At 32.3% G+C, this 24,024-nt stretch overlaps 2 protein-coding genes across 3 annotated transcripts; one reads left to right on the top strand and one right to left on the bottom strand.

The window, feature by feature from the left end:
• Positions 1–1,213: 1,213 nt before the first annotated feature.
• Positions 1,214–2,720, bottom strand: LOC130637012 (lysophosphatidic acid receptor 6-like). Its single transcript, XM_057446867.1, has 3 exons — positions 2,660–2,720; positions 2,510–2,584; positions 1,214–2,115 (listed from the first exon to the last, which is right to left on the bottom strand). Exons 1-3 carry the CDS (start codon positions 2,718–2,720, stop codon positions 1,214–1,216), a joined length of 1,038 nt encoding a protein of 345 aa, XP_057302850.1.
• Positions 2,721–6,000: 3,280 nt separating this feature from the next.
• On the top strand, positions 6,001–12,931 carry LOC130636630 (uncharacterized). 2 transcript variants are annotated; one of them, XM_057446414.1, is made up of 4 exons: positions 6,001–7,267; positions 8,648–9,007; positions 9,563–9,631; positions 9,773–12,931. In XM_057446414.1, the coding sequence occupies exons 1-4, from the start codon at positions 7,171–7,173 to the stop codon at positions 9,844–9,846; spliced, it is 600 nt and encodes a 199-aa protein (XP_057302397.1). In that variant the 5' UTR covers positions 6,001–7,170; the 3' UTR covers positions 9,847–12,931. The 2 variants fall into 2 exon arrangements, with proteins under 2 accessions (XP_057302397.1, XP_057302396.1); XM_057446413.1 differs by having other exon boundaries at positions 6,008–7,267; positions 9,524–9,631; positions 9,773–12,929.
• Positions 12,932–24,024: the final 11,093 nt, after the last annotated feature.

The following is a 24,024-nucleotide window of genomic DNA, read 5'->3' as shown; positions in this document are numbered from 1 at the left end:
TGATAGCACAGATTTGATGGCTGACAAATAACAAACAAATTATATGTTTCTAAAAGCTTTGTAGCGACGATATCAAAAAAGTATACTTGTTACTTTGAAAATCCTAAAGAAGAAATAGGAGTAAGGGGTACAGGGTAGGGGTGGGGGTAGAAGATAGGGGTAGGGGACACATTCTCTGTCTGTTTTTTTCTAATAAACCTTGTTTTCCATCATGTGCATCTACGACACTTGGTTAATAGTTATCTATTACGCACCAGCCTGGCAAATGTCTAAGTTTTATACACCTCAGAGCTTTAGATATTAGTTATTACTCGAAACTACTCCTTAAATGTCTGAAATCTTTATAATCAGTAAAATCAGTGAAGCAATTAAAATTAGCATCTATATTTTAATACCCGCATGCGTCTGTCTGTCACGCAAAATGGTACCGCAAGTAGGACGGACAAAACCGTGGACATTTCCAAAGGCCACCGACTAGTATAATACTATTTTCTGCACCTCTCTTCAAGCTCTATACAATGGCACAAGTAGCTTTTGATACTTTATACTTCTATCGCTATAAAAGAAATAATGTAAACAACAAATTTCCTATTTAGACGATCTAACGTAACTTTTAGATATGCTTATAAGTTCTGACCAAAATTTGTAAGGTTTAGAGCCCTGACTACAGTTTCCACACAGGTTCATTTGTCAATTCAAGTGTAGAAAAATAATATAATGTCACAGCCAACAGTAATGGAAACACTCTGCAACGCAAAAAATTAAAGCCAATCAAGTTTAAATATTTTCAGTCCAGTACTAAAAAAGTGCTTTCCAAACACCCACTTGCATGCATTTCGACAGAAGCGGATATTGATCCCACAGTTATTGCAAATTTCAGCACGTTTAATTGAGAAATAACTCAGTCAGAATATCAATCTCAGTAATGCTTTTCATTTTCTTGCATTTTATATATTAGTTAATATCAACAGGCCTTATGTTCACATTAGTTACAATAACCTTAGAGTTGTAAGAGAAAAAAGTGAATTTGGATCGTTTGGTGGGAATATTACTGTGTTTAGTTCATATACTGTTCGGTGACGCCTACTGTAGGTTTTTGATTGAGAAGTATTAGCAAATCATCAACAAAGTTAAGGATAATCTCATTGCTAAGGTCAATTGTTTAATTGGTAATAGGAAGTAGAATTTACTAATTCAAAGCAATCGTTCAAATTCATTCTCTAAATACAAAAACGCGTGCTTCTCGTTTTAGCTGATTTGTACGAAAACCATAAATAAATGTATCCAACAATGCATTGCATCCTGCGATAATAACAACCCATGTTTCCCAATACGAATGATTCGCTGGTGAGTGTTTCAAAGTGTTAATTATGTTAAAAGCAATTGATGGAACACTGGTCATTCCGTACACAAGCAGCACTTCTAAGGCAACGCGTATCGCCTTTTTATTTCGATGTTCTGACGAACTTCCTTGATTTTTGTGTAAGTAAGCATTGACTCGGTATTGACATATTATTAACGATACAAGAATGGTGAATCCATAAATCGTAATGAACGCTCGATATGTCAACCAGACCTTTGGAAAAGCAAACTTTATAACGAAAGGCGATATTATACACACCAACCATATTGCTATTAAAATTTTAGGAAATATTTTCTTATTTACGCGCGTTTTGTGAGCAATTGGATTAATTACTGCTAAATAGACTTCCATTGTGATGCAAGCGATTGCTGAAATGGACATTGTTGTGTTTGCGTAGCCTAAAACTGACCATATTGGGACTAAAAAACAATATGGCGAGTTTTTGCAGAATCCAATCAAGAAATAAATATACACAGGAATATACGTGAGTCCAGATAATAAATCCGAAATGGATAGCATGATGTATAATGTGTTCATTTTGCTTCTTGCAGATTTTTTTGCTGACACAAGCATAAGCAGCAATCCATTGGCAGCTACTATCAAACAGCTTAACAGAATAGCAACACAACATGATATAATGAGATTCCATCGAACAACTTCTGTTTTATAGATTTCAAAATTGTATTGCAAACACCACAAACTGTCTTCTAAAGACTGGTTAGTATGGTTAACCATTTCTTTACTGGCTTTATCTGTATTAATAAAAAATAAAGATAATTATCTCCACAAAATTTACTTTCTACTATTACTCTAATAAAACCAACGTTAAGTTTGTATGTAGTTTTTTATTCTTTTTCAAAAATACACTAATACTTATATCCGGCTCCTGATAATTCTTTCGCCCTCCCTTTTAATACACTCGTTCTCACGTAGCATATGCCCTGGGTTTTTTTTACGGAATTGACAAAATAGGGCATAGCTAGCGAAAAGAACCTGCTAAAAAAGATAATGTTTTTAAAATCTTTTTTGTGACCTTGATACTGTTTGAAGTCCAAATTGGTTTAAAATGTTTGTTAATAGAATAGTAAAAAAATATATTTATAAATCGCGCCTTTTGATGGAGTGCAAATTAAACTTTAATAGTACTTGTTTTGAGAGTAAAATTTTTAAAATTCGACTCCTCAAAAATGAGATGTTTGAAATTCCACTTCTCTTGCAACACTAAGACAACAAAAAGATAGATTTCATATTGCATGCTTTAAATATTTTGCCACAGTGAACAAAAAGCTGATAAACATGATAATGGCACTAATATTCCAAACATTAAAATTGCATTGCTCTTGACAAGATTTGGCATAGTTAACAAAAATTCATACTGAAAATAATTTTTAAAATGTGGAATATGCGTCACGTCAATATCATTTTAGGCCAAATGTTTTTCTGCAAACTAGACCAGTCATCAAGGTGGTTTTGCTACATCGTGCTACATCGCTGTCGTTCATTATTATATATATTATATATATTATATATATTATATATATTATATATATTATATATATTATATATATTATATATATTATATATATTATATATATTATATATATTATATATATTATATATATTATATATATTATATATATTATATATATTATATATATTATATATATTATATATATTATATATATTATATATATTATATATATTATTTTTTGACCTCAGAATCAGTGCCCCTTCCCACTTATATATATTTAACCTATTTTAGGATAGATTGGTACGATAGTAGACATAACATTTTAAAACATAAATCACAGCTACGTCACACAACCTGTTCTAAGAATCGCCATGAAAATGAAAATTTGAAAAAACTTTATTCACAAAGTTAAATAAGTAATATAGATGAGCTTATTGTAACAAGAGAATAGTTTTTTTGGATAGAAAAATAGGAGCTACTAAAAAGAAAAATTAATAAATAACAATGGGTACTTAAATTTCACAGATACTCTAATCAAACCCAAAACATCAACAGTTCAAATACTGAATCAAACTGTCACGACACCTATTGTAAGAATATTTATTTAACTCATAACTAACATGGAAGTTAAGCTCAAAGGATGTTTGAAACATGTGTGAAAAGAATAATGTGTATACTTTCCAGAAACCTTACATGGGCCATCATGCTGCATAAACGTAGTGATGATATGCTGTGTAAGCCATTTAAAAGATACAGGCATTCAAAAAAGTCTATCTATTTTCTACAACTCTCTCGCTCTCATGAAATACAATGTCTATTTTAAAAGTAGCCAAAAGATATCTTTAACAATTTTAATAATTGCTAGTTGTAAAAAGGTAACAATTAATCATATTCTTCACATAATAATAAGAAGGAGAGTCTGTTAAAATTAAAAATTCTACTATATCACGTATACCGTAATGAATAAGTCCCTGTTAAAATACTCTAAAATCCCTTTTTTGCTTTTCTTACATTTTTGCTGACAAAACACTTTTGCCGATTCTTTTTTTTTACCGACGACTCCTTTCATGGCCAGTTTTATTTTTTAGCCATTTTATATAGTTTAAAATTTATGATGTAATAAAGAAAACACAAAAACAGGCTTCTATCAGTCCTGCGCTCATCTTCTTCCTAAATAACGTTTTAAGGAGTCTTTATCTCTTTGTGAAGCAGAAAATCTGTTTATATTCGTTTTAATGTTCTTATTTCATCGCAGGTGTTTTACATAATTCTTGTTTTTTTACGTAAAATATTTTAAGCTTTCTTTACTTGACTGATTCGTCTAATGTTTTAAGTAGTATTACCTAATACACGATTTTTAGCCCTATTAAGGTAGTCTCCATATGTCCCACCCAAGAGTTTCGTTCTATATTTCGAGACTGCTTTACATGTTCCACATATACCTAAGCTCAGTTTTCGTCTTTACAGAATGTCCACTAAATAACTTATTGTGACTTTTCTTTACACTAACACCAAAATACACGATATATCAGCTATACTCAACTTATTATAATCAACTGGCTATATGGACGTAAGCTATGCTAAAATCGTTTCTCTGGTTGTTTAATAATCTAGCATGAGAATTGTTTATGTTTGCTTCCGCCTATGAGAAGGTTTGTTAGAAAACAATTTGTTTTTTATTCTATTTTGGTGTGTAGCAAAATTTTAGCAAAAATTACCTATCGCCATAACTTCTTTTTTCTTGGGTATGAAGTGATATAGCTGGATACGAATGATTTCTATCCCACGACAATTAAAAACCAAATAAGTATTATCAGCAATGTTTATTAAAATTCTAGTTTTCAATGTTCTGTTGTTTTACCTATATTTTTGACGAAGTCTGTTTGAAAATGTCAAAATTAAATATTTTAAAATTTTGAATGATATTCTAACTATTTAACCCGGCAACTTATTGTGGCGGCAATTCAACAAATATTAGAACACAGTTGATAAGCCTATTTGATGCGATATAGCGTTTATTGGGTTCATTATTTGGTTGGAAAGATTCCTTTTTTGCAGCTATTAACCAAAAAAAAAAATTTCGCAGGGCGCCAATTTTAAAACAGCTGTACAAAATGAAAGAATAATAAAAAAAATCGTTGGACGTGAATGGTGTTATATCAGGAAAATATTAACGCCCTAGAGGCGGGGTAGGCTAATTGTACTATTTGTACCAATTAAACCCACAACCATGGATTTTTAATGAATTAAAGCACGTATTATCAAGAAATTTGAAAAATATGATATATAAATATGACCATAACAAAGCACCTGCTTGAAATTTCACAGTGTTTTTTTGTCTTTCCATTCCGAAATGATTAAATATCACGTACTGAAAGTTTCAAGGACATTCTTTCGAATATATTACCAATAGTACGCAGGGTGGAGCAATTTTCATTTCCCTCTTTCTTGTTTCTATATTGTTATTATAAAAAAAATTAATTACTGACAAAATGGATATCGTAGGATTATCTCTAATACAGGACGGGGGATCTTTACATAGATTATTCTTAATATGATTATTTATAAAAGATGCCTTCTTCATTTTTTTATGTTAATAAGGGTCCTACGAAGGGCATCCTAGCGCATTATACACTTCCATTTGAGGTACGAAAGGCATGCATAGAAAGTTTTTCTCAAGTAATCCACCGACTAAGATATCAATCCTATTATTAACTCTAAATAAAAAACGTCCATTCACACTGTTATAATCTCTGAGATATCTCGATTGGCAAATATACTCACAACCTTCCACTATAATCTCTACCCAATCTTTTTGCTACTGGCTATGACTACTTTTGTTTTGTATTATTTCGCCTACTTTTTAGTTTCGTGTTTATTTTGTATGGATAAGTTATGAGTAGAAAATATTGAATGCAATGTTAATGTAATAATCTTATGTTATGTTTTATTCTTATATTTGGAATATAGATAGAATTACGCTATTGTTTTTATCTACTTTTTTTATCAAAACTATTCATTCACAATAACGTAAACGTAAATATAATAACTTTTACGTAATTCATTTTTCTGAATTTAACTTGTTTTTATCAAAAATTAATTTAAAAGAATGAAATCAAAAATGTAAACATAGATCTATTCTTCGTGCTCGCAAAATGAGAATCTTGTACGAATAAATTTCATACTCTCAACTTCATATATTTTCGAAATGTTTCTTGCGTGTTTTCCCATTTCTACCCCTGTATATATCAACTGCTGTTAAAATTTAATTTTAACTGCAGTTGATATATATAGGACACCAGTACGTGCGGTAAAATGAAACTAACCGAGAGGTGGTTAAAAGCTGTTCGAAGTAACAAGTGAAGGCCTTTGCATCAAACTTGGTAATGTGGTTATTCTAGTTTTTAAATAATAAATGATGGCGCACAAACATTTTATTTGATTGGTTTTTGATGTTTAATACGTTTTCCAAGTTAAGACATCTTGATACTGAATTTATGCAGGAACAATTTTCATAATACTGTCCCATCGACCAATTATCAGAATGTCCCACTTGCACGTAAGCTCTTTAACTTTGTTTAGAATGAAGGAAAGATTTAGCAGGCTATAAATATATGGGGTAGAAATGGGAAAGCACGCAAGAAACATTTCGACTTATTCTACAAATAATAAACTTTCATTCAAAATATTTGAAGTAGGAGTTTCCTTAGCCTTTTCTTTCCTTTTCATCCAAACCTTCAGCATCCTTCATTGGTTGTATTATTGTTTAGCTTTGGTCTATGCATTTTTACAGAATTAATAGTTTTGTCCGGATATTTTAATGTGCAATATTTTTGTTAAATTCAAAAATGTAAGCCAACATTCACACGCGAAATTTGAGTTTCAAAGATTATAAAATTTTAAGCCCTATTTTGAGAAAGTAATTGATTGACAAAACGTCTTCAAAGTTTATTTTCTTCATCACTTAACTGCCTTAATATCTGTTCAAAATAAAATGACCAAACTTGTCTATTCTCTTTCGAATGTTTCTTTTTCTTTTGTAGTACATTTTATATTATCCATCATTTATCAAGCCTTTAACATAAAAAAAACGAGCGTACAGGGAAATGCAACTAAATTCAAGTTTATTTATGTAAGAAAAGAAGAAATTCTACTATTACATGGAAACTCAAAAAAGACATTTGATCAGTTTTACATGCGATTATGTCGAATTTACTAATAAGCGTTTCTGGTTTGTGATGCAATTTATGAATTAATAACTGTAATTGTACATATTAATTGCTGATGCAATTAAATTGAATGTTTGAGGAAACATTACGGTAACTTGTTTTAAAGAATGACATCAGCGCAAATCCTACTAAGATGTTTATACGTTATGAATGATGTGACACCGCTGTTGTTGTTGCTTCTGCTTTTTTTCCCTATTAACTTGTGTAAGTGGTTTATGTTCTATTGTATTTTTATCACTGTTGAGCTATTGCTTTTATTATAGCTGTTATTTATTATAGTTGTTGATGTTGTTTTTATTATAGTTGTTGATGTTGTTTTTATTATAGTTGTTGATGTTGTTTTTATTATAGTTGTTGATGTTGTTTTTATTATAGTTGTTGATGTTGTTTTTATTATAGTTGTTGATGTTGTTTTTATTATAGGTGTTGATGTTGTTTTTATTATAGGTGTTGATGTTGTTTTTATTATACTTGTTGATGTTGTTTTTATTATAGTCGTTGATTTTGTTTTTATTATACTTGTTGATGTTGTTTTTATTATAGTTGTTGATGTTGTTTTTATTATAGTTGTTGATGTTGTTTTTATTATAGGTGTTGATGCTGTTTTTATTATACTTGTTGATGTTGTTTTTATTATAGTCGTTGATTTTGTTTTTATTATAGTCGTTGATTTTGTTTTTATTATAATTGTTGATGTTGTTTTTATTATAGTTGTTGATGTTGTTTTTATTATAGTTTTTGATGCCTTTGTTGCTTTATTTGTTATTGTTTTCTGTCCTCGATTACATAAAACCTTTAGATTTGTTATTCTTGGCAATTACAGTGAGTTTAGGAATACAGAAAAAACCATATTAACAAATTTAAGCTTTTGACAATCAATAAAAATAGTTCTAATTTAACAATTTCCAGGTTGAAGGGAATATAACAAACGCAAACGAAGAAACGTCATGAGACGTTTCTTAGAAAAGTCTACCAAGACCAAATTTGGCATTTAAGATGAACCTTCGGTAGCCTTTACAGCTTTCAAAAAGATAATTAAACAAAAAATATGACGTTATTGAAATTGTTATTGCTGTTCTTTATGCTGACATAAACAATAAAAATGTGTGCGCCAAAGCTGTAAATAAACTGAAATGTTGCCTGCGATCGGGGATTTTTTTTTATTATAATAAACCTTCTCACAAAGGCCTTTTTTAGAAGCGACAATATAATACATAATAACGCTGATACCATCTGCGTTGGGCAGTACATTTCAAAACATTAAAAGTGAATTTATTAAAGGTAAAGATTGTTAAGGACATTTTGAAATTTAACGCAAGTATGTTGAAAAATAAAAGTATAAAGTTATTTGTTGAAAAAAATGTTTTTTGAAGATTAAGATGAGGGTTTGTGTTTTATCGAGAGTTGCAAGAAATGCTGGACGGATAGGACTTACAATCAAACAATTACCCCTTGCAAAGCGTGCAGAAATTGAACAATAAATAGGTGCTTGCTAAAACGATGCCATACCTATATATATATACCTTAAATACTACACCTAATTCGATTATTAACAAGATTCATTCTTATTTCTATATTTTATAGGTCTTTCTGGGAGAATAATAGCGGAAAATAATGCAGTTGAATCCATCACAAGTCGCAATATTGATTTGAAATGGTATATCGAGTTTGGCGCTAACGAGACACTTGTAACGTTAGATGTTTATACGTCTGCGCTTATCTCCCCATTGATCAGTGCAAAAAGCCCAAATGATACAAAGTTGATATTAAATTCCAAAAGGGATGCTTGTTTAAGCAGTGCATCGTATAAGCTTATCAATAAGACCTCAGCTCATTTGTCTATTCATTTTGATTGCTGTATTGGAAATTTTTTCACATACACTTGCGAGGTGGAATTTTCTAGCGGACATTTTGATGAAAGTTTGATTGGTTTTCAGTGCTTAGGTGTGTTTTATTAAGAACTGTTACTTTTTTTATTTATTTCCGCGTCATGGCAACCGCCGGGCTAACGTGGAAAAAAGCTCACTTACTTTAATGATAGAGAATAATAATAAGAAATAAAAAGAAAATTTTAATGACTTGTATGGTATCTAAAAATCTAGATAGACCGTATTTCTTCATTTTTTGTAAGAACCATGAAATTTAACCTCAACTTAAAGTTTTCAGAATATAATTGCACCTATTTTGTTGTTAGAAGTCTAGAATTTCGTATTAATTTTACTTACATTACAAATATGTGTGTGATTTAACTAATCCAAGTACAAGTTCCACAAAGTGCAAATAATTCTCCATCGAAAAATGAATTTTTCCGTTCTTGCTTTCTTTTCAGAAAAAAAAGGAAAATTTTTCCATTGTTGTTTTTTGTTTCTATTTTCAGCCCATTCCAGCCTTTTTGTTCTTAAAAATTTTTTCCATGAAAATGTTCTATCTATTTATCAAATCTATAGTGGTTGTTTTTAGATGTTCCAGACTTTAAGGATTATAGACCACTTGTTATAGGTCTATCAGTTGGAACTCTCTTGTTCTTCATTCTTGCGATCAGTTGTGCATTTTATGTTCGACAAAGAAGTAAGTTAGCGTCATTCTTTCTGTTTTTATCGTCACTATTGTTCGACACTTTTTTTTGATCGAAACTTCGTTTGTTGTTTAGGGGTTTAATCACAATTTTTAAAACAAAAGTGATGACTTTTATTGTTATTTTTACTGTAGAAAAAGCAACTTTGGAACACTTGCAGCGAGTTACGTACGAAGTTGAGAACAGGCGACGAAATTCAGCTTTGTAAAGAAGTACTTGAGGTGTCAAGTGTAGAAAAATTAACAAACTAAATCAGTGCAGGCAAAAAAGGTTTCTCTTGAAGTTAAAGTTCCTTACTTTCATCATGCAATGCATTTTTATAAATTTATTAGAAAGCTTGTGGTAGGATATGTTAGTAATGATTTTACGTTTTTGCAGAATGGTCTTCGGAGGATCCTCCAAAAATGGTCATAGAATGATAAATAGACCATTTATTTTGTGATTAAAAACAATTTATTGTTATATGTTAAAATTAAGACTGTAAATATAAAGTGTACAATAAATAAATTTTTCTATTAGTAATAAAATTTTAGTTTTTCTTTCGGATCTAAAAGTTTTGAGGTCAGTGTTTTTTAAGAAAATTGTTGCAATGCAGGGAGAATATTGTTCAGAATAATAGTAAAAATAAAAAAAAAATAATGAACACAAACCTTTAGAATAGGAATGAATACTACTTTTTAACAATAGAAATATCAAGAATTTTTGTTGTTTTTTTCCAACGTAAACGGAGAAGGCGTTTTTACGACAGAAAATTTCACTGCACTTTCAAATTGTCTGTTTTTCGCATGATCGCGTACTTTCGTGATTTGGTTTTCACGTGAACCTTATACTACTAGTCGCTAGTCCTCAGACAACCCCACGAGGCATCAATATATGTGCGTCCTTTCTCCGCCTGTTAACACGAAGTAATCAAGTTTACCTGGATGGAGGTTATTAATAAGAATATAGGGTGCCAGTGTAATGGCATTTTCGACGACAAAACACCCAGTTCGCAGATTTCTCGTTGCCTGTTTTAGCAGGGTAAAACAGGTTCTAAAAACATAGATTCTAAAAAATAGGTTTTTAAAAATAAAACAGTTTTTACTTTTAAATTTTACAAAAACTTTTTCACAAAATAGAATTGCTGAGTGTTTGTTTTAGCTTCACACTGTGTTTTTATTTAAACTGAAGTTAGGATATAGTTTTTATGTCTATACAGATATGCGACATGGTATACCTGTATTAAGCGCTCAGCTCAATGTTAAAACGGATTGTTTCACGTGTTTCTATTTAACCAAAGTTTCAATAATTTTCTTCTTAAAAAGGGGCATTATACCTATATGGATGCGCGACATTGTTTACCTGTAATAAGCGCCTAGTCGGAGGAACATTTATTTCTGAACTTTAACCGGGAACATAAAAAAACTTGCCAGTTGTTTTTGCTATACCGGGGTAACAACAGGTTGTAAACTGTGTTTTCATTTCGGGTAAATGTGCAGGAAAGTTATATTTTGCGAAATAGAACATACCATAATGCTGTGCGCTTCACTCAATTTACGACATACGAATTAGATATGCATATATAGATTGAGGATTGGCTAATGTAATTCTTGGTGAAGGTTAAATCTGCTGTAACGATCTATCAAGATTCGTTTCATTGTACGTTTTCTTTTAAATTTTTCATGTGTTTCGCATAATATTGTTTTTTCAACTATGAAATAAGATGTCGTGGATTGAGGCAAATCTCCAACCTTAAAAGTAACGCTTCAAATAAACACCACTATTTTTACAACAAAGATAACCCAATGGAAGTGATATGATGAGCTATTTTCAAATAGCATAACGGAATATGAAGTACGCTCACAAGCACTTCAATCAACTGCGTAAAAAAATATAGTTAACCAGGGTCGGATCCAGGATTTTTACGTAACTAAGCAAAAAAAAATTTGGAGGGGAATTACCGCCCAGAATGGGCGTTAAAATACGCCAAATGGGCGGACCTAATAGAAACAAAATTTATCACTTGTTCAGGCGTTAAAAAGTACACTTTGTAACAATATACATAAAAAATATACAGCTAAAATATATAAAACATGTAAACTATGTATAAGTAAACCAATAAACGCAATCAGTATAAATCAATCACCAAGTATATATATTTAAAAAAGCCTTTATCTCTTATTCTTTTTAGCAAACACTTCATCAGAGTGATTGACCTGTTAAACATGATAACTCCTAGGCTGCTTAACCTTTCCTCCGACATCGTGTTTCGCATCTGAGTCCTTACGCGCTGAACGATACTCCTCTTACAAGTGCATGAGGTTACAGGAATTGTAGCCAAAATTCTCAGAACTTCATGAATTGATGGAAATGTGTACATATTTGTAGTTTTAAGTAAAGAGGTAATATCTGTTGGTAGAGCACCTTTTCCAAAATATCCCCCACATATTCAACTGGGCATATGTTACTATGGGCTGGAATATCACTCACAAACAATCGCAGGAATTTTTTAAACTTAACCTTCTAGTTAAATCAAAATAATTTCACAGAAATACCAGCAACACCTCTCCTGGGCTCAACAATTGTGTTGAATAAATTGCCCATTTGTTTATATCATAAGCTTTGATAGGTGGTGATTGGATCCTACAAAATTAAAAAATATATAGAATGACACAAATTTTAAAGGTACTGCCTGCATCACATATAGTTTACTCCTGTCAGGAATCGAACCTGAACCTTTTACGAAATTGTATCATAAATATCATACCATTTGATCACAGGAGTTTAGACATTAAATAAATAAAAAAATCAAATGTGCATATTCCATGAAAAACTCATCATACCTCAATAACATCACAAATTGATAAAACGCACGTTTATGATGACCAAATGAAGGATTTTGAAACATGTTTTGCTTTCTCAATTATGGCCTGTTCTCTTGACTTCGTCTTTGTGTACACGTCACAACCAACATCCGATAAACATTGCACAAAAATATTGTTAGGAGATTGTTGGAGCATTGGATGTTCAGCGTAATATGTTGCATTTTGATAGATTTCCAAAGAGGTCAAAATTCTCAAAATTGAAGCTAGCGTTTCATCACCAACCAGCAACACAGAAATAGATCTGTAAAGACAGTTACCATATCCACTGACACTGATGGGCATAACAAGAAATTATGTATAACGTATGCCCAGTCATCTTGGCGAAGAACACCACAATGACTTGGTTTGAAAATTGATGGAATTTCCTTCCTTCATACAACTCTTGTTTCCATTCATCATGCTGGCTCAATATTTTATTGAAATCCACCTACTAGTGTATCCTTGCTATTATGTATAAAATAACAAATGAACCACCACATGGACACTTAAGAATATTTTTGAGTGTATTCTGTAATAAAATATTAGGTACCCCCAAAATAAAAGGTACCCCGTAGGTTTCCGCTGATGGTTTTTAGAACTTCAGCTCTTTAGTTATTTGTCAGGAACTCCATGTTTTTAAATTATTTCCATAATGGTAGCCTGACAGTGTACAAATAACTTGGATATTTGTGGAAGCTCCACACAGAGTAAAAAAGAATTACCACTGAACGGAATTAACAAAATAGCTAGTACCTTTTCTCACACATTGTTAGCTATTCTAAAGAGTGACAAGGTAAAATGTTTTTGGTTTCTAACATGTAACAGTTCTGGAAGAAGTGATGGCAACAATTTCAAATGCAGGATATTGATACTTATCCAAGAAAGTGCCAATTTGCAAAGAAATAAATTACTTTCTAGGGCATCATCTATTGGGCAGATGGTGTATAATCTGATCCAACAGAAGTTAAATCCTTAATTTCTATTTCATCACTATACATGCAAGGAGAACATGGTCAGCTTTCTTTGCATAAGGGTGCATTATGCCTAACACATCCCCAAAAAATCATCCATTCTGTGATCTTATCCGATCTTATCACAGTGGTAATTGATATTAAATCACTCTGTACTATATTTAATGCTGCACGAAAATGCTCCATTTAAATGGATCGAATCAAAATGTGAAACATGAAGATGTACGTTTTCGGATTTCATTTCCTGAAATCTATTTATACAAATTTCTAAAGAACAACAAGACAAGATAAATGCACACTAAACTACACACTGGTTATAGGCAAATTAGACTTGTGTTTAATTTGTCTACAAGCTTATTGCAAAAGAAACAAAAAAGGACAAAATACTTTCTGAACTCAGCAAAATTATGCAAGACGGCCAGAAAAAAATTAACAAAACAGCTCCAATACTTCCAGAAATTATAGTCACTCCAACAGACCTTCTATTAAAAAGATTCCCTAACAGTTATATACAGTTTTCTGTGATAGTACTGCTAGTTTTGTGGTGGTTCTGTGGAGAGTGGTGGTTTACTGCTGATTCTGTGGTCGTTCTGCGGAGACTAGTGTTTTGCTACCAGTTCTGTGGTGGTTCTGTGGAGACTGGTGGTTAACTTTTAGTTATTACGTATGGTTTTACAGAAATTCCTATATTGTTTAGCATGTTCAACTAAAAAGACAGCAGAACAAATTTTTCCACAAGCTTTTCCTTCAAAATACTGGGAAGATGTGACTGTTGATCTTTTTGGTCCTGTCTTTTCATCTAAACATGTTGTAGTTGTTCAGGATCTTTCATCAAGGTTTCATGCAGCCAAGATTGTTAGTTCAACTAGTGCTTCAATGGTTGTACTAGTTATGAGTGACATTTATGATGCATATGGCAACCCAAAGAAATAGATTGTGGGTAATTATTTAATTCAGGGGTAATGGAATATTTCACCAACAAGCGGAGAATTAAAAGATAAAATACTCCATCTATCTGCAAACCGAGAATAAGACCGGTTAAAAAAACATTGGTTTAGAAGTGAATGTCTTTAAAACTATACAATATTTTAAGCTGTTACTTAAACTTCTACTGTGTAAGTCGAATTTTTAGAATTTATTTTTCTGCTGTGTCCAACTAAATTATATACCTTTTTCGCAGAAGAAATTTTTGCGGGATTTAATTTCCGGTTCTTGACTCTTTCTGGGAAATTGATTTACGTCCAAATTGGTCAACCACAAAATTAAATTTCTTGAAATTCGATTTTTTTCCTCTATTTTTCAGTAGTTATCAGCTAGGTAGTACAAAAATTAATTTTTGATTTGCTCAAAGATAATGAAGAACATAATTTAATTGGGGGATAAAATTTAATATGTTAATTAGTTAATGTTACATTTTAGTTTTAAATTTGAAAAAAAATTACGAAGTATTGAAAATGATATATATATATTTTGTAATATTTTCCATATTTGTCTGAAAATTAAAAAACACAAAGTTAAATTCTGGGAAATTTGTCCGTTTTCACCTTCTCATCATCATTTTTTTTTCATCATTCTCGGCTTAACGTCCGTTTTCCACGCTAGCATGGGTTGGACGGGGTATATTAATGACCCTCTTCCAACCTGATCTAGACTGTGTTAGATCTAAACTCAACTTCCTCTGTATCAAGTCTGTTCTTATAACCCCCTGCCAATTCTTTCTCGGTCTACCTCTGGGCTTTGCCCCAGGAACTATCACGTCTCTACACTTTCTTACCCAATTATTCTCCTCCATTCTTTCCAAGTGCCCCAGCCAATTCAATCTTCTTATCTGGATAACATCTTTAATTCTACGGATACTTAGCCTGCTTCTTAGCTCATTTGAACTCTTTCTGTCTCTCAGACTGGCGTTACACATCCACCTAACCATTCTCATATCATTCCTTTCTAAATGGTCGAGATCTTCCTGCTTCACTGCCCATGTCTCACTACCGTACAACATATCACTTCTTACACAGGCTTCATACAACCTACGTTTTACCTCAATTGACAAGACTCTGCTAGTCAATAAAGGAAGTAACTCTCTAAACTTTTTCCAAGCAGAACCTATCCTGCAAGTAACACTTCTTCCTAAACCCCATTCGCTGCCCAACATATCACCTAAATAACAGAAGTTCTCAATTATTTCTAACGAGCCACTGTTGTACATCATTAAAGCTGGAAATACTTCATTATATATAATTCTATAATCTCACCTTTGCAACGCTTGCATACAAACTAAATGTCAGGTGTTAACCTTCCACCAATACTACTGCACTTCTTATGTACCCAATGCTTGCAAGTCTGGCAAAAAATTGAGTTACTACCAACCCTTTCTTGCAAACTCAAGGCCACTGTCCACCTACAAGGTCACACTTGGCGGCAATGACTTTAGACTTTGCTGTGTTCACCCTTAGCCCTTCCTCTTCAAGTCCTTTCTTCCACTTCTCAAACTTTTCAACTAATTCTTCCATCGACTCTGCTATGAGAACCAAATCATCTGCATACAATAACTCCCATGGACAACCTGTTCTGAACTCCATCGACAGCGCTTCTAACACTAGAACAAACATTAAAGGACCAAGTACAGAACCCTGATGTACACCACCATTTACACTAAATTTATCACTAAGTGAATCGTTAATCCTGACACGACTTCTAGCATTGCTGTACATAGACTGTACCATCGTAACTAGCCACTCATCCACACCTAATTTTCTCATAGCCCACCAATTAACTTTACGTGGCACTCTATCAAAAGCTTTCTCTAAATCTACAAAGGCAAGATAGAGATTTTTTCTCTTTCCTGAATACTTTTCCTGACGCTGTCTGAGTAAAAATATTGCATCTGTAGTGCCACGCCTTGGAACAAAACCGAATTGTATCCTATCTATATCAATTCTTTCTCTACTTAACTTATCAATCACTCTTTCAATAACTTTCATTACTTGATCAACCAACTTCAAACCTCTATAGTTACCTCTTTCTAAAGAATCACCCTTGCCCTTGAAACAATTCACTATTACACTTGACTGCCACTCACTCAGAATAGCACCATCCTTTATAATCTGGTTAGCAGGACTTGTAATAAGCTCAACTCCAATATATCCAGATGTTTTTACCATCTCTGTAACAATACCTGATACTCCTGCAGCCTTGCCAATCTTCAATTTCCTAATAGCCTTCACTACCCATTCTGTCTTGATCTGCATAGCTGGCCCTTCTACAACATCATCATCAGTCAAATTATCCTCGTCCCAATCAAACTCAGTGTTAAGCAACCTCTGATAATAATTCTTCCAAGCTACCCTTTTCTCCTCCTCTGTGCAAGCCAAAACACCTTCATCATTACGTATACTCTTCTCACCTACAACATCTTGATTAGTCTTCCTCATCGTCTTCTCATCACCGAGATTAATTTTCACAAAAATGTCTTCCCTTATAAGGTATCAACAAGTCAAACACTAACAGTGATCATTAGTTTTATTAGAGTAAGATATTTGACTCATTTTTAAACCAAACCAACTTAGTTCTATGTTTTATCTTAGTCAACTTTTCTTTATTTAATTCAAGTAGATAATGTTTACATGATCCCTTATCTATGTGTTTGGTTATGGGCGCTTAGTTATGAGGAAACGCCATAAGGAGGACCACATATTTTAGGTGTAAATGGCTATAATATCAGGACCCCCCCTATGGTTATAGGCGAATAAATCCATGAAAACGCCATAACATTATTTGACGTCGATAATATCCAAATCTTTTGCGAAATTAAATCAGGTAAGCTTAACCAGTCTTGCGCAAGGCGCGGTGAGCGTTCCGCCCAGAAGCTGTCCTTTTGTGATCGGTCACCGTAGAAATGAATCTACGGAGAAATAGCTTGTAATAAAAGTAATACATGGAAACCCAAGGGGTACCTTTTATTTTGGGGGTACCTTATATTTTATTACATACCGTCCATCGATTGTTGATTGCTTATAAACACAAACAAAGTGGACTTATGTTTGCATTAATTTTGTTAAGGTAGAGAAATTCTGTCTACCTTGCCATTTTTGCTTATTTGGTTATACGCGATAGCAAAGTAGTTTTTTATCTCCGCATTCTCCATGCAAAAAAGCAAGTATATCAACTTTAAGACGCTTACCTGCTTATTCTTTAATAAGCGAGAAAGCAAAATTGCTTTTCGTTTCGTTTACTCAAAAAAGTATTTATCTAATTTGTTTAGGAAACTGAATAAGCGCAATAAGCAAAAACACAACTTCCTTACCAGACTTCCTAAATAATACAAGGAAAACTACACACGAGACCCGCGTGGGCTTTTTCTCTACGTTTTTAAAAGTTGGCGCGCGCTTATCTTGCTTATACCTCCATCCGACCTTGTTAACGGATCTAACTGGCATTGATGTTAAAAAATTTTGAAAATCGTAAGGAGTTAACAGGTGTTTACGCAAAAATATAAGCACCCTTAGGGAGTCAATAGATAGTACGAAGGGTGTAAACTGTTTAAGGTATATTTTAAGGATAACCTACAAGTAAATTAATACAAAAAAAAAAGAATACAAATGAACAGAAAATTACTAATTACTGGAAATGAATAAAAATTCTGTTATGTGATTAACAAAAGTAAAGCGCTTCCACACTTTTCTTTAGTCAAAATTTCTTATTTTACAATTTGCTGTGACAAAGAATTGCAAAAGAGTCAAGATGGTAACGGCCCTGTATCTAACGTAACTTTGAATACATAAAAAAGATTAATTCTATTTTCTGTGCGTTATGTGGTAGAATTTAAAAACATGCGTAAGTTCCTGGGGGCACGACCTGTATTTTACAATTAAGTTATATCTTTATCTGTTTCTAGTACGGTCCTCACTCTTGTAATTGTTATTTGGGCTTTTCCGCAAGAGCATCGATCATATTAAACTTTGCCAAGTATTCGCCATTTTGATTTCTTTCAAATTGAATATCTTCTTTGTGTTTATCATACAGTTTAAAAATGTCGATTTCACATTTTAATTGTGAGTTCATGCATGCTAAAAGCTGATCGTGTGTTTGAAAAACAGAAATGTGTTCAGTGCTGCTTATATCTGCTACTTCAAACATACATTGAACCAACTTTTGTTTATACTCGTCCAAGATGGGATATTCCATATTCATTATAAGCCACTTTTGTTTTATCTTCCACTAGACTGTATACATCTTTTGTCACCTTCGGCTGAGTTAACAAAGAACGAAAACAAAACTTGCCACTGGTTTTAAGTAAGCTAAAAACATTTTGAAATGTTTTCCATTTCTCCTCATTCGTCATCCAGTGCAAAACAAAGCACCACTGACACAAATAAATTCTAAATTTTTAACACCAGAATATGTTTTTCTAGCAAGTTCAATTCTGTCTTGGTCAGGATCAATGCCAAGAACATATCCATCCTTCCCTACAAGATCTACAAAAAATTTCGTAAAATTTCCAGTTCCACAACCAACATCAAGACACCTGAAACCTGGTTTCACGTCTAACTGCGATATTAATTTAGTGAATACTTCTTTCTGGACTAGGTCGTTGTATTTAAGATATTCGCCAGCATTATTTACTGACACATGCACTAGGTCGTTGTATTTAAGATATTCGCCAGCATTATTTACTGACACATCCATGTTTTAATTAATCTTTTAACAAAGACCAAAGACGCGATGTTTTGATCATCTGATAACCGCAGTAAATTTTTTGCTGTAAGACGAAATCTGATCCCCCATATTTGTTTTAATGTGTACTTTATGCTAAAAATGTACACATCAATATAAAGCAAGTTTATTGAATAAATATTTTATTAAGATTTTTTTTTGTCTCGTCATCAAAGTGTCATCAACGGGCAATGACCTAAATCATTTTTGGCTATTTATAAGGAGATAATTGGAGGATGGGAATTAACCAATGAGATCACAGCAATTATACTAATTAACTTTTTTGACTAACCTGGAAAAAACAATAGAAATTTTAAAATTCTAATTTTGCACTATTTCTAAATATTCGCTATCCATGGTTTCTTTCATCTTTCTTGCAGTCCAACCAGACTGGTCTTTTTATTTTCTCGGTATATAATACAGTGAAATCTCTCTAAAGTGGACACTTTTGGTGCAAAAAGGTGTCCGTCCTATAACGGTGTCCGCTTTATAGAGATTGTATCCAAAAATCACTTTCAGAGCAAAATTTTGCCGAGAACGTAACATCAAATTTTACCATCGAATTAAAATGGAGGGCACAAAGCTGGTAACAATTTACTGAGAAATCCTGAGCAGGAAATTCCTCTGATTCTTATAAAAGAACAACGATTTGCCAGTAATTCATTTGTTCGAGGATACCATGCCTAAATTTCTATTTTTTTTATTTATTATAATATTTATACAGGGTATGTAGATTTCAGTTTTAAAAAACTGCTATAAATATGTGTCACATGGGAACCGGATATTAGAGATGAAAACTTTTCATTGATTCACGATTTTATTTTTATTTTGTATTTCATTTGTTTATCCAAAATTTATACAAAATTGCCAATTCAGATTATATATCAACCTCGTTCTCAGGGCAATTTTTCACTTTTTTGATATCCGAGAGGCCGTCCAAGATTGTCAGAAAGAGAAAAATGGGCCTGAGGACGAGGTTGATTATATACAAGTATATGCATGCACAAATTTGTCAAAAATAAAAAAATGATTTTTTAGAAGAAAAAGTACTTGTAAATCACAATAGAAAGATTAAAAGGAGAAAAAGAAAAAAAACATAACTGAAGGTAAAATAAAAAATACCACAAAAGATATGAGTTAAAAGGTTCCTGAGGTGATACAACACAGACGCAGAAAGAACAAAAGTGTATGTCTTAATGTTAGATAAACAACAAAAAAAACTAGAAACAATTGAAATGACTTCTAATTAGGACTCTATACATATTAGAATATGTTTGATTTCGGCTACTTACAGGAGGTTTGTTATAAATAAAACACCAGTGTAATAAAATGACGCTCTTCCAAATTCGAGACGTAATTTCAGTAGCTTTAACGAGATTTTTATGTTTCTCGTTAGCTTGGTATGATTTATTAAATTAAAATAGTTCACGTAGTTCTCCTATACGTCTCTGTTGATCGATTTTCGTACAAATATACAGTCTCTAGTAAAAAGTTACGCATTGCAAAGAAAACAAAGTGCACGACGAATTTGTAATCGCGATTACTTTACGGGATGTACAGTTGGACATGTCCCTAAAAATCTCAGCAAAATTTCCACCGATTTACAAACATTCACAATTGCAAAATAACATTTCGAGTCACAGGGAAACGTATAAACAGAGGGGCTAGTTATGAGCTGGAAATTCCAGTTCTATACGAGTTTTTTTGCGTCGATAAAGGTGTTGATTGGGCGGGAGGAAAATTAAAAAGATTTTAGAGATTATAAATAAAAAAATAAAAAAAATAAAAAATTGTAAGAAATTTAACAAGTGTTTTTTCTTTTTCATGTGTCCACTTAACAAAGAGTTTTTTATAAGGGAATGTCATTTGGTGCGAAAAAAGTGTTCGTTTTATAAATTGTCCGCCTTATAACTGTCCGTCTTATAGAAATTTTCTTGTGAGAGTTTCACCTGAAATCAGTCCGTTCCAAGAAGTAGTGTTCGTTTTAAAGAGGTGTCCGCTTTAGCCCATGTGCGCTTTAAAGAGATTCCACTCTATAATCCTTTTTTGTCTGCATCAGCGTTGCGTACGGCTTTTATATGCTCCTGCAAATTTTGTTTAAACATTCGTTCCATTTTACCGGCATAAACAGCGTCACAATCACGGGATTCCATAAACAATATTACATTGATTATCTAGACATGTTTGTGTCTTTCGGATGAGAAAGTATACTACATAGCGTGCTTTTGAATTGAAAGAATAGCTCAAATTTATGACCTTTTAATACCCGACAAAGTATGTTACTTATAGTATATATGGCAGACACACTGTCGCTACTGTTTAGTCGTCTGCATCCTTTCCATCACCGTTTCTATTAGTTGTGTTCTTATTACAGGGGAAGTTGGGCCACTCATAACCACACCGGTAAATAAATACCATGTTTTTTTAAGCACAACTTCAGCCAAGGAAAGTAGTATGTAAATAGGGATGCATGTTTTGTTCTTATCCTCATCCTCATTTAACAGTAATTCCCCGATGGATTTGTTGGTACATCTGTGTACAGTGAAGCAATATAAAACAAACACTGATCGTCTGCAATCCGTATGTTTCTGAGAAATGCTAAAAAAATTTTCGAGTTTTTACAGTGATCACTCTTTGTGTGCTTGCTAAGAATGGCAGCTGAATATTTTGACAGACCATTCAAAGGAGATCCTGTGCATGAAACAATTGCGCGCATTTGGATTCCCTATTTATTTATTTTGGGAAGACCATACAATGTATTGGTGGCTTTGTGGTAGAGCGTTCGCCTCCAGTGCGGAAGGTCTTGGGTTCAAACCCCGACTGCCAGAGACTATAAAAGTGTGAATCCATCATTTCTGCTTTTCAGCATGAGAATAGGATTGATTTGTTAGACGGTTGTCTAGTTGAGCGGTTGTTGTGCTTGCACGCCGTCCGTAGCTTAAATGAGAGCTTTAAATGCACTGGGACTCCCTTCGCAGGACCCTCATTGATAACAGTTCGTATAGAAATTAAAGAAGCTATAGTAGAAATATTAATAATAATCGAGGCAGTGGAGCGTCTAAGGTCTGAATTTACAATTTTTTTATATAAGAAACATCTATATAAGAAACATGAGGGTGAGATTAGTTCAAAATTAAGAAACAGTTAAGAAACATGGCTAAACCGAAAGTTTGAAACAAGATTTTTAAAAATGCAAGGAATAATAAGCCATTAATAATATAACGGAAAACTTCTTTAATTTTTTAAATAAAATACAAAGTTGTGTTGCCTAATATCAAAATTGTTGAATAAATCAAATACGTTTCCATCCTCAGTGACGCTTTCATCCTGGTTAAAATCGACAGGCATTTCGTCCTCCTTTCCATCAGTTTCAATCTAATTCAACACAATAGGAATATGATTGACTTTTAATTTGGATGTAATGAGGTCATTGCCACCTGTTCTGACGTCATTAAAGACAAAGGGTAGCTGGGTTTTTTAGGTATTAATGAAAAATGTCGTAGTTTAGAGTTTTGTTACTTTTTGAAAGTAGACAAGTATGTAAAATATATAAAAAAAAATTATAACTATGAAAAAAAATCTAATTCTTAGATATAATCTTAGATAAAATCTAATTCTTAGATATATGTTAGGAAAAAATGAAATTTGACCACAATAAAAATTTTTTTTTTCCAATTCAAAACATCAATTTCTTCTTTTTTTTAAAAGTAAGTATATTTCCCAAAATAAAGAATTAATCACAATAGGAATAAGATTGACTTTAATTTGAGTCTTATGACGTCATTACCACCTGTAGTGACGTCATCACAGACAAAGGTAAAATATCAATTTTGGTCCGTAAATTATATATTCTGGTCCGTAAATTACATATCTGGTCCTCATTTCATCTTATGCGTGTGATTACTTTCAAATGTTTACCAACTGAATAATTTTTGACTAATGATTTAGCATAAAAGGAAATAACAAAAAATATTTACTTTTAATATTTTACCCCCTGTTCTCAAATGGCTTACCCCCGGAAATGTACAAAGAAAATCCCCAAAAAATTTTTAGAATCAGAAAGTCCAATAAAAGTTAAACTGACACAGCAAAAGACGAAATTATAATATGAAATTGAAAAAATAAGTTCAACTTTGTAAACACTGCTTTTATGAAACCTAAATGAAGCGTAAAAATCAATAAAAACAAATATTTTTGATTTATTTCTTTTTTTAGAATTTTAGACTGTTGAATCTCTTTAAAAGCAAACACAAATCTAGCTTCATAAAATTTCAGATCAAAAAAAAATAACAAACGACCGTTGTAGCTTGGTAAAACTGGTGAGACCAACTGAACATAAAATAATAATTCAAAATGATTTATTTGTAAAACTAATAGATCTTTGTACCGTTCAACAGGTTAGTTCTGTTATCAACACTCAAAAACTAATAATTTACGTACCGCTACACTAGACTGGTACCCTTCCGTGCCTCACTAGTCTCGATAGTAAAAACGGCCACAACAAAAGAAGCCCATATTAAAGTTCTACCGGCTGAAGCCGTAGAACAAAAGACAAATCCAATATTACCTAGGTCGGAGAATGAACAACAAAAAAATATATATAAGTTGCTTGTTGCTTTCTAAAAACACAGCAAAGTTTATCAGCTAGCTACGTACTAAAAATTTCACCAGTTTGTTAATAAAATTAAGCCATTAATATATACTAGTCGATAAATCCCGTGGAGTAGTCGACTTAGGCAGAAGGACAATGGAAAAATAGGTTGTTTTAGTTTTTTTGCTGACGTCAGCGGTGCAAATACAAAATAAATATATTTTTTTAAAAATTTGTATACCTGTCGCCTTCATCGTATATATCTTGAA

This window comes from Hydractinia symbiolongicarpus, chromosome 3, assembly GCF_029227915.1.
Source record: "Hydractinia symbiolongicarpus strain clone_291-10 chromosome 3, HSymV2.1, whole genome shotgun sequence".
Lineage (NCBI taxonomy): Eukaryota > Metazoa > Cnidaria > Hydrozoa > Anthoathecata > Hydractiniidae > Hydractinia > Hydractinia symbiolongicarpus.
The sequence above is the reverse complement of the archived record's forward strand: the minus strand, read 5'-3'. Positions and strand labels throughout refer to the sequence as shown.